Source organism: Macrobrachium rosenbergii, chromosome 13, assembly GCF_040412425.1.
Source record: "Macrobrachium rosenbergii isolate ZJJX-2024 chromosome 13, ASM4041242v1, whole genome shotgun sequence".
Classification (NCBI taxonomy): domain Eukaryota; kingdom Metazoa; phylum Arthropoda; class Malacostraca; order Decapoda; family Palaemonidae; genus Macrobrachium; species Macrobrachium rosenbergii.
In genome coordinates, this window is record NC_089753.1 from 48,788,865 (window position 1) to 48,800,539 (window position 11,675).

An 11,675-nucleotide genomic window follows, 5' to 3' on the forward strand; every position below is an offset into this window, starting at 1 on the left:
CCATTAACTGAATGGACAGGAAAGAGGAATTGCACTAGGTTAAAGTGGGGTGAGCAGATGGTAGAGGCATTTGAGAGATTGAAAGAGGAGGCTGCTAGAGATGTCACTTTGGCTTTCCCAGACTATAGTGAGGAGCGAGTAAGCTTGAGTTGTTTACTGGACGCAAGTAAGTTTAGTATGGGGGTGTTTGGTGCAAATGGAGAGGATCAGTTGAGGGTAATTGCATATGTAAGTAAGGCTTTTAATAAGGCAGAACGGAAGTATTCTGTTGTTGAGAAAGAACTAGCTGCTTAATAAGGTTTTGTGTTAAGGCTTTGAGTGTGTTTTTGTAGTGGGTGAAGTTTATTGTGAGGACGGACCATCGCCCATTGATGTATATGATTAAGAAAGGGAGTGTGAATGCTAGAGTTGCAAGGACGATTGAGGATTTGAGTGAGTTTGATTTTGAGATAGAGTATATATGGGGCTGAGAATGTGATTGCAGATGCAATGTCGAGAATGTATAGTGAGGGGTTAATACTATGGAAAGTGACTGGGACCTGAACAAGGTTCCTGTAGGGTTGGTTGTAAAGGAAAGGTTTGTGGGGAGTGATCGGGTTTGGCAATGCTTATTTTGGGGTTAAAAGATTTGGAAAATAGGGGTTTGGTTAAAGGGTACCTGAGAATGTGAATGAGTTACGGGCAAGGTTGGGGTGTGCATGGAGGAGGAAGGGGTAGACAACGAGAGAATGTTGGTACAATTGTTTTTGTGCGTAGCAGATTTGTTTGGAATCAGAGTGGTTTTGCACTATGGGTGGAGCAGACCAGTTGAGTATAAAGGGGGGTTAAATGTGGGTAGTGAGCATGAGGTTTTGAATATTCAGTGTCAGGAAGATAGCTGTAATTGGTTGGTGGAGGAGGGGGGTGGCGGAAAGCATGAGGCTTTGGAGTGTGAAAGTAGGGGGCTGGCCGAGGGTCAATGTAGTGGGCTGGCTGAGGGTCAATGTAGTGAAGATGATTGTGAGGCAGGTGGCCAAGTGAGTGTGGCAGTGAGAGTATGCATGCATGACACGCAAGGGAAAATGGTAACATTTGTGGGGGTAAATGATGGTGAGTATTGTGGCTTGGTTGATACTGGGGCACAGGTTTCTTTGGTGAGTGATTTGGTGGTGAGTGAACTTGGGGGGTGTGACTGGAGAGAGAAAAAGCAGTCTGCAGGTGTGAGGATACATGGGTTAGGGCAAGGAAGTGTTTTGGTTTGGGAAGAAATACAATTAAAAATCAAGTTAGGGGTTTAGAAATGGTTCATGATTTCATAATCATGGCAAAGGATGATATGCCAACTTGTTTTTTGTTGGGGTAGATTTTCTGAGAGTGCATGATGATGAGTGTAGATGTAGGGAAGGGGGTTCTTAGGAAGGGGGCAGAGAAATAATTAGGATGCAGGACGGTGACGTGGTTGTAGCAAATTTCGTCGGAATGATTGATATTGCTGGGGTGAGAAATGATTTGTTGAGTGAGGAAGAGGTTGAGCAAATGCAGGATCAGAGTGTGGGGTCAGTATGTTACGGCGGTGTGTATTGTGGGGGTGAGAGTGGAGGATTGGCCCCCTGAGTTGGATGCGTACAGGAGAGTTGCTGGACGGTTTGTGGTGTGTAGGAATGTGGTGTACTTTTGCATCAGGAGGGGTTGTGTAATGAGGGGTGCATATACCGGTGTTTTCCTTCGATGCAGCCGTGAGTATGTGTCTGTTGGTACATGATCGTTTTGGGCATTTAGGAAAGAATAAGTTGTGGGGTGTATGAGAAAGAGATTGTATGTGCCTGGGTTGAGCAAGATTTGTGCGGATGTAGCTGTCACGTGTGAAGATTGTCAGGAGGAAATATCAGAATGTGCAAGCAAATCCACCAGTCTTACGACTGCAGATGAAAGAATTGTTTGAGATGGTTGTGATTGATTGCGTGTCATTACCACGGACTGCAAGAGGGCATGTGGGAATGATTGTGATGGTGGATCACATGAGTAAGTTTGTATATGCGGTCCCCATCAAGGATAAGAAGAGTGAAACTGTTGCGCGAATGGTAGGGCAAGTAATATTGCCGATGTGTGTATGTAGGCCTATGAGAATGTTGAGCGACAATGGGCCTGAGTTTGTGGGGTGGCAGTTTGAGGAAATGTTGAGGCAGTGGGGTATTGTGCATGTGTATGCCACTCCGTATATGCCGAAAAGTGCACGAATGGTTTGGCTGAGAGAACTGTGAGAACGATGACGGAGATTTTGCGAATGATGAGTAAATGTGATGACGATTGGGATGTACATGTTGGACGTGCAGTGTGGGTGTATAACTCCACGTTGCATAAGAGCTTGGGTATGTCTCCTTCTGAAATATGTGTTAAGTTTTGAGAGGGTGGTTAGACCCAGGTTGGGGTTAACGGAGGATGACCGTGGGTTGTGGAAGAGGGCGAGTGAAAGATTTGAAAGTTTCGGGGTTGGAGATAGAGTACTGAGAGAGGTGATTGAGAGAGGGAGAATGAATGTAAGTAAGATGAGAGAGAAATTTGATGGGCCATATAAGATTTTGGAGGTGGGGCCAAGTGGGTTGAGTTATGTTTTAGGAAAACTACAATTGGATGGAAGTGTGAATGAGGTTAGAGCACATCATAGCCAGTTGCGTAGATGGAGAGAGGTGCCGCAATATGTTCGGGAGAATGCAATGAGTGATTGGTTGAGGACGAATAAATGCGAGCCGAGTTTCGGTAAGCAAATGAGTCTGGAGGACCGCCAGTTGGTGTTGGTTGAGTATGGAAGAAAGCGGAGGAGGTTGGAGGAAGTAAGTGAACGGAAGAAGCGTAAGTTGTGTGATAAGGGTGTGCTTGCGAGGGTGAGAATGATTGATAGGGCATGCAATACTGAGGATAGCATGAATGATACATACAGTGTGTGTGGGTTTAAGTTAGCTGGGGTGAGTGAAATTTTGGTGGGAAAGGAACCAACTAGTAGGCAGGTGATTGGTAGTATAGATGAGTCTTTGAGAGCTGGACAGAACTATGAATGAGTTGAGTGGGTTAGTGGCAGAATTTGGAGAGATATTTGGGGCAGAATTGGAGGGTGTGGATGAAGTGGTGGGTGAGATAGGTCAGGATAGTGATGAGGAGGGTGGTGTGCGTCTGGAATGGGGTGGACTGGAGGGGTTAAGTGAAAATGGTGCTGAGAAGGAATAGAGACAGAGAGAATGCATGAGGCCCTCGAACAAGATCCAGGGGCCTGTTCCGGAGCATCCGTGGGTCCTGCCTAAGGCTATATAAAATCTGGGTAGAGTGTGTGTGAGAAGACGTCGTCAAATGTAGTGGGGAGTAATATGAAGGAATGAGGTTATTGCATTTGACGACGTCTTGAAGAGAGAGAGAGAGAGAGAGAGAGAGAGAGAGAGAGAGAACAACGGCGTAGGTGATTGGTAATGATATCGTTAGAGAGTGTAGTTTTCTTTTGTTTACGTTTTGATTGTCCGTGAGGTGTCGTGTTTGTTTTTTTGGGAGTGCGCGGAACTGTGATCGTGATCGTGGCGGGAGTCTGGACAGAGATATTGTGCAAAAAGGACGGTTTTCCCAGTAGCTGATCGGAGTTTGGTTGCTGTTTTTTATGTTCAGTTTATGTGATTTGGTGTTTGGAGGCTTTGTGGTTGGAGTGTTTGTACTTTGGGCGTGTTTTGGGTTTTGGTTGCGTGATCGGTGTCGTGTAATAGCCAGGTTGTTTTTTCAGCTGTGTTCCTAGTGAGGTGAGTTTGAATCTTCGTGGTTGAGTCTTTTTGAGTCTTGTTTTGGGTCGTGGTTGTGTACTGGTTGGTTTGTTGTTTTCTTGGTTGTGGACTGTTGTTGTTGGTGGTGAGCGTTGGCATCATCGGCGGTTGTGGTGACTCCGTGACCTCCTGCTTTGTCAAAAGTTCCCGTCCGGAATTCGTAGGCCTAGCCTAGTTCGAGGTGAGTGTATGTGTTGTTTTTTGTTAGTGTGAGTGTGTGGTTGTGGAAATATTTATCTGCTAGATCTTGTGAACACAAGGACAAATCTATGCGAGAGTAATTCTTTGTTCGTTGATCAAAATGAGTTGATTTGTCTTCATCTAATATGTGGAGTTGATTATCTATAATAAAATCAAGTATAATGTTGCCTCTAGAGTTTGATTTTACATCATGCCATGATAAATGCCTTGCATTGAAATCTCCTATAAGTAAAAATGGTTGGGGGAGCTTCTTGACTAAGTCATTCAGCTTTTCTAAATCTATATTATTATTCGGGTTTAGATATATAGAACAAATTGTTATAATTTCCTCTAGTTTAATCTGAACTGCTAAGGCATTTATTTCAGATGAAACATCATGTACTGTGAAAGGTACATCTTTTCTGACGAGAATCATATTTCCTTTCTGATTAGCAGAGTGAGGTTAACAAAAACAAATTAGAATTACTTAAATTAATTGATGAATATAGCCCAATTTGTATCTGCCTCAATGAAACATTTTTACCCATTTCCTACAGTTTTACAAATAAGTTTTATACATCTTATCAACCTCACTCTGCTAATCAGAAAGGAAATATGATTCTCGTCAGAAAAGATGTACCTTTCATTAGTACATGATGTTTCATCTGAAATAAATGCCTTAGCAGTTCAGATTAAACTAGAGGAAATTATAACAATTTGTTCTATATATCTAAACCCGAATAATAATATAGATTTAGAAAAGCTGAATGACTTAGTCAAGAAGCTCCCCAACCATTTTCACTTATAGGAGATTTCAATGCAAGACATTTATCATGGCATGATGTAAAATCAAACTCTAGAGGCAACATTATACTTGATTTTATTATAGATAATCAACTCCACATATTAGATGAAGACAAACCAACTCATTTTGATCAACGAACAAAGAATTACTCTCGCATAGATTTGTCCTTGTGTTCACAAGATCTAGCAGATAAATATTTCTAGAACACTTATGACGATTTGTGTGGTAGTGATCATTTTCCTGTCTTGATTAATATTCTAAATTTCACTGGAGAGGTAGCAATCAATAAATTTGATGTTAGTAAAGCCAATTGGGGAGATTTTGGTGAATGCACAAAGAATGTTCCAATATGGGATGATAATTTGGACATAGAAACTATTTCAGTTATGTTTTTAATTCTGGTAATTGATGCTGCAGAATCATCAATGCCATTTGTATCACATGTGAAGATCAAATGCCCAGTTCCGTGGTGGAATGAGGAGTGTAAAAAGCAAAGAAGGCTCGTAATAAAGCCCAAAGAAAATTTAAAAAGTCTAGAAATGATTCGGATTATATAGAATATAAAGGTCGTGTGCTGTCGCAAAACGAACGTTTAATGAAGCACAAAGAAAATCTTGGTGTAACTACCTAAAATCGGTGTGCAAAGATACACCCTTAAGAAAGATATGGAAAAAAGTGCATAAAATAATAGGAAAGCACATTCAATCCCATGTACCAGTTTTGAAAATTAACAGCATACTGGATATGATACTAAAGAGGTAGTAACTTGCTTAGAACATTTAAGTAATATCTCCAAAGGTTCATCAATAAAATCTTTTCACAACATTAAAGAAAAGGAAGAAAAAATCCAATTAATTTTGAGACTGATCAATGTTATTCATACAATGATTGCTTTACCATGGATGAACTCTTATCGGCATTGTCAACATGTTCTAATACAGCCCCTGGTGAAGATTTGATCACTTTTGAAATGTTGAAACACGTTCACCCTAACAGTTTACAATATTTATTAAAGCTATACAACAAAAAATACGGATAGAAATATATTTTCCACAAGATTGGCGGAAAGCACTGGACCTTCCATTCTTGAAGCCAGGCAAAGATCCTTATGACACAAATAGCTACAGACCAATAGCATTAACAAGCTGTTTATGTAAACTGTTTGAGAAAATGATTAACAACAGATTAATCTGGTATCTTGAAAAAACAGGATACTTTTCTGTTTCACAATATGGATATAGGAAACTGAGATCTACCCTTGATCCTTTAACTTTACTTGACGCTGATATTGGGAAAGCTTTTACTTCAAATAGTTATGCCACAGCCATTTTCTTTGATATGGAAAAGGCCTATGACAAGACATGGAAACATCAGATTTTAAAAGAAATGCATTATTTTGGACTGAGAGGGTGTTTACCCTTAAACATAGTACAATTTTTAAAGGAAAGAACCTTTAAAGTTAAGATAAATGGTGTTTTATCTAAGGAGTATCCACAATATGAAGGAGTTCCTCAAGGTAGTGTTTTGAGCACCACACTTTTTATTATGGCTATAAATGACATTACAAAACAACTACCAACTGGTGTACAGTGTTCTTTGTATGTAGATGATTTTGCTATTTGGATCATCCACTCAGATATTTATACAGGACAAAGTATATTACAAAAACCTCTTGATCTTATTGTATCATGGACCACTGCACATGGATCCACTATATCGACAAATAAAACTGTAGCCATTACTTTTACAAATAAGAAAAATGTACCGAAAATGAAATTACTACTATATAATAAACTAATTAATTTTGTGACTCATACCAAGTTTCTGGGGTTGTATTTTGACCAACGAATGACTTGTAAATTTCACATTAATTACCTACGTGAAAGTTGTAGTAAAGTACTTCATCTACTGAAGAAATTGTCACTTACCAAGTGGGGCTCAGATAGAAGTACATTACTTTATTTACACAAGACCTTGATATTGAGTAAAATTGATTATGGGTCGCATCTATATGCTTCTGCATCTGCCAGTACATTGAAAAAATTAGATCCTCTTCATAATGCAGGTTTGAGATATGCTATGGGTGCATTTAAATCTACACCTGTTATTTCTTTGTATTGTGAAACAGGTCTATGTTCACTTGATCAAAGAAGAGTCGAATATAGTTTAAACTTCTATTCGCGGACATTAAGATACCCATCAAAATTGAGTAGAAGTATACATAATACCAGCATTCCAAAAAGAGTTGGACCACGATCTTTTTATTCATTTGTTATACGACTGAAAATATACATAGAGAAATATAGTATTCCACCATTAAAATTCCTGAACCACTTACCAAATTCAACACCTTTTGGAAATGGAATAAACCTCATATATGCTATGAATTATTTGATTTAAAGAAAAAGGAAATTCTAAGTTTTGCTATCAAACAAATTTTTCTGGAACACCAAGAAATGCATGCAAATACAATCTCCATTTATACAGATGGTTCTAAAACTGATGCTGCTGTGGGATTCGCAGTTATTACAGACGAGGAATATTATTATGGAAGAATGCCTATATATAGCTCCATATATTCCACTGAATTAGCAGGAATTTCATTGGCTCTATATAAAATACCCAAAACTCCCAACAAACATTACACTATATATAGTGATTCAAAAAGTGCTATTCAAGCAATAGATTCTTTTAATCATCATCACCCTGCTATTAGAGCAATACAAGAAAATATTCATTTTTTAAGCATTCGAAATATAAAGATATCCTTGTGCTGGACACCAGGCCATGTTGGAATTGAAGGTAATGAAATTGCTGATAAAAATGCAAAGAAAGCAGCATTAAACGATAAAAATAAAATGTACAAAACTTATTATAAGGACTCAAAAAAGTATTTTAAATCTATATTAGATAAAATCTGGGAGACCAATGGTTGTCACTTGAAAATAACAAACTTAGAGGAATAAAGACTACAATACTCCCTTTTAATAGTTCCTTACAGAAGCAGAGAAACCATGAGGTTGCTTTGTGCAGGCTGCGTAATGGGCACACAAGGTTAACCCATGGCTTTCTTATGACTGGTCAACCTCCTCCAGAATGTGATTCCTGTCAAACCAGAATAACAGTGAAACACATTTTAATTGAATACTCCAAATGTTCACATATTAGACATAAATACTTTGGATCACCTCCTAGAATGCAGGACATTCTGGGAGATGATGACTCAAAAGTTTTTAAGATTTTTAGATTTTTAACAGATAGTGATCTCTTAAAATATATATAGATAATTTTATTCATACACATTTTAAAAGTGAAATGTTTTATCTATTTGTTTGTTTGTTTATTTGAATTTTTTTTTTATATACATATAGCTTATCTATATTTATGCTTAAAATTGTAATAAGTGAGTGTGTGTGTGTATGCATAAATGCTTAAGTTTCTGCAATTTTAGAGATATTTGTATATATCAGACTGTAATCAGTGAAATTTTAAATATTTAGGGGAAAATTCTATACTTTAATTTTATTTATTTATTTATTTATTTTTCTAATAATTGATAATCCCGTGAATATAGATATTTATTTTCTTTCTCTGTGCATGCAAATATATATAAAATGATATAAGTACTGAATTTAAATTAAAACAATAGATTCCATGAATATATTCTATTTAACATAGCATATTCAACAGATTTTATCTGCTTATTAAGCAGCCGATTGGACTTAGTCGGAAGTGGCTGCTAAAAAAAAAAAAAAAAAAAAAAAAAAAAAAAAAAAAAAAAAAAAAAAAGAGCTTCGTATAGGGCTTTCCTGTTTATCGAAGTATCGAGGCTTTGCCTGCAGCAGGGATGTTAACCGACTGAAATATTTCTGATGAACGGATAAAGACGTCACCTACAGAAAAGTTTCCGTAAAGCGCAATTTCATGTAAAATCTTCACAAATAAATAAAGGAAAACAAACGAGTTTCCCGTTATTTTACCCTTCATAATGAATACGTCAGGTAAGACTTATGGGAACTTTGAAAACCAAATATATTAACATCCTTTATTGTAATGCTACGGAAATCTGTCAGTCTAGTCCATTATGGAGACAGCTACTTACTGACATTTGACCAATCAGGTGACAAGAAGATTCCTTAAGGTTCTTTACAACTTATCAATCATATTTCATACTCTTTTTGTTATAAGTAATAAATATACTCAATTTCATTGTCTAAAATGTATGCATATGTTCATCTATAAAAAAAAAATGCTAACTTTTTTTTCTTCTTTTTTCCATTGAAAATGGCGGAGACTTTAGACTGGACTAGATTATATATATATATACATATATAGACATACACAATATATATATATATATATATATATATATATATATATATATATATATATATATATATATATATATATATATATATATATATATATACATGTAAATAATTTCTTGTAATTAAGGGTAATCTTATAAACTGACCGATTGAATAAAAGTTTTAAATGCAAACTAACCAGCGTACTGAAATATAATTTATATCTTAATGAACCACAATCTCAAAGGGATTCAAGGGAGAGGGCTCTTTAATTACCAAGATAAATCTTGGTTGACAAGAGTGGTCGATAACCATGCATGCAGGTGTGTCCTAAGCAACATGTTTTTATAGAAGCTGGCTTGCATAGTCTTAATATCTTGTAAATAATTATCTTTGTCAGGTTGTTCTTATTTTCTTTTAAATGCCTTTTTTCAAATATGTTTTCTGTTTGTTTCATATTCATTTAGTGCATTTCCTTAAAATATATACTTGTGTTTACTATATATTTCATTTACATTATTCATGATATATTCTTATAAACTTCGTTGAAGATTAATGTCTTTAGGTACTTTGTTGCTACGTTTCTTTTGATTAAGCTGTATATATAGGTCCTATTAAACCAGATTTGTTCTACTTGTTTATTTAATACATATCTTTATACACAGATGTGTGTGCGCCTCAGTATAATGTAATTATCTAAAATACACACTTATCCCTTTAAGCAACCATTTTCATTTAACGTAAATAGTAGAAAATTGCAGAAAAATGACGTCAAGAGTACAGCGGAGTTATTGCCAGGCCTGCAGTACCCACGAGCTATCAGTTCTCGTATTCCACTTTCAACCAGTAAACATGTCCAAGGAACACTGGTCTCGACAATTAACTCTGAACCTGATAGAGTTGTATCGACAACATCCATGTCTGTGGGATGTACGAGAGGAAGTGTACAAAGACCGTGACGCACGTACTGCAGCAATCAAACAAATCACTACCAATCTCAAGCAAAATGCCACCTACATGAATGAAGTAGAGGTAAAACGTAAAATAGCTCTTCTTCAAAATCAGCATCGGAGGGAAATGCGTAAAGTAAATATGGACAAAAAATCAGGAGTTGGAAGCGAAGATCAATACACCCCAAAATTATGGTGTTTCAACTCCTTATCATTTTTGAACTCCGGTGATACAGTACGGCCATCTGTATCAAACCTCGACAGTAGTGAGGAGACATTACCTGTGGAAATGTTATCAGACTAAGAGGCATGTATAGTACTCATATTCTCTCTCTCTCTCTCTCTCTCTCTCTCATAGAAAAACCACCATTACCTATTGAGCATTTTTATTCCCATTATACATTTATGTAATAAATTGTTACATAACTGTCAATACACCTATAATTAATATCGCATTTAAATTTTAAGCATTACAAGAAACATTTCCGCTTCCTTGAAGAAATTTGTTTTGCCAAGGCACTGCCCTGCACCCTCAAAATACTCCATATATTTCTCACACCATCTTTCTTTCACTGCTGGCATTGAGGCCCGCCACCTGGAGTCCTAGCAATTTTGCACTCCTTTGTTGCCACTCCCCTGAGCAACAATCCCATCAGACACACTTTCGATTTCTAAGGACCCCTCAGGCTGTGATACTGATTTATTTCATCTTTCCGTAAAGTTGTGGAGCGTTGTACATGCAACTACCAGTACGTCAGCTTTTACCGGGGGTAAATTGATTGGTGCAAGGAACACTCGGAACCTGTTTGCAAGCATTCCAAATCCATTTTCCATGGACGTCGTCCTCTAGAGAGACCATACGAAAATATCCGCTCGTTTGTAGTCTGTTTCTGGTGTGGATATGGCTTCATACTATGGCGTTGCAAAGGAAACGCGTCGTCTGCCAAGAAGACAAATGGCAAGACTTTATAGCTCCCAGGTAGTTTGTCATCCTCTGACAATCTGGCAGTGTGGTTGACAATACGCTGACTGATACTGGTGTTCACCCACACACTTCCGTCAAGACACCCGTCCATTTACACCAACATCTACATAGATGAAATTTGATTTTGCACTCAGACTCAGACTCTTGGAAATCCTATTGCTGTACTGTATATCTTAGTTTTACCAGACCACTGAGCTGATTAACAGCTCTCCTAGGGCTGACCCGAAGGATTACACTTATTTTACGTGGCTAAGAACCTGGTTAAGCAGGGACCTACAGCTTATTGTGGAATCGAACCACATTATAGCGAGAAATGAATTTCTATCACCAGAAATAAATTCCTCTAACTCTTCATTAGCCGGCAGTTTGGGAAGTTCCACATTCTCCAAAAATCGCTGACCACCTTTTACCAATCCTCTGGTGTTGAAGGGGTCTGTAAATACAATAAAGAACACATAAATCCACTTAAGCAATACCATGTTATATTTGCATGTTCCATTAAGTATACTCTCTCTCTCTGTCTGTCTCACACACACGAGCATGTGAGCTCGATCACAATCTACAACATATCATTGTACGTGTATTTCAGATATTCAACGATCCACTTCTGTTGCAAAATGACACACACTGTGGCTCCAAGATCACCTGTTGCCTCGCCATCAAACACCCGAA

At 37.5% G+C, this 11,675-nt stretch overlaps 1 protein-coding gene across 1 annotated transcript; it reads left to right on the top strand.

Moving 5' to 3' along the window:
* The first annotated feature begins 9,920 nt into the window (after positions 1–9,920).
* LOC136844799 (uncharacterized) lies at positions 9,921–10,322 on the top strand. The gene has a single exon (XM_067114037.1). The coding sequence runs from the start codon at positions 9,921–9,923 to the stop codon at positions 10,320–10,322; it is 402 nt and encodes a 133-aa protein (XP_066970138.1).
* The last annotated feature ends 1,353 nt before the right edge of the window (positions 10,323–11,675 follow it).

What these genes read in the sequence shown, in the direction of transcription:
- LOC136844799 (XM_067114037.1), top strand. Translation starts at nt 9,921, where the DNA reads ATGTCCAAGGAACACTGGTCTCGACAATTAACTCTGAACCTGATAGAG.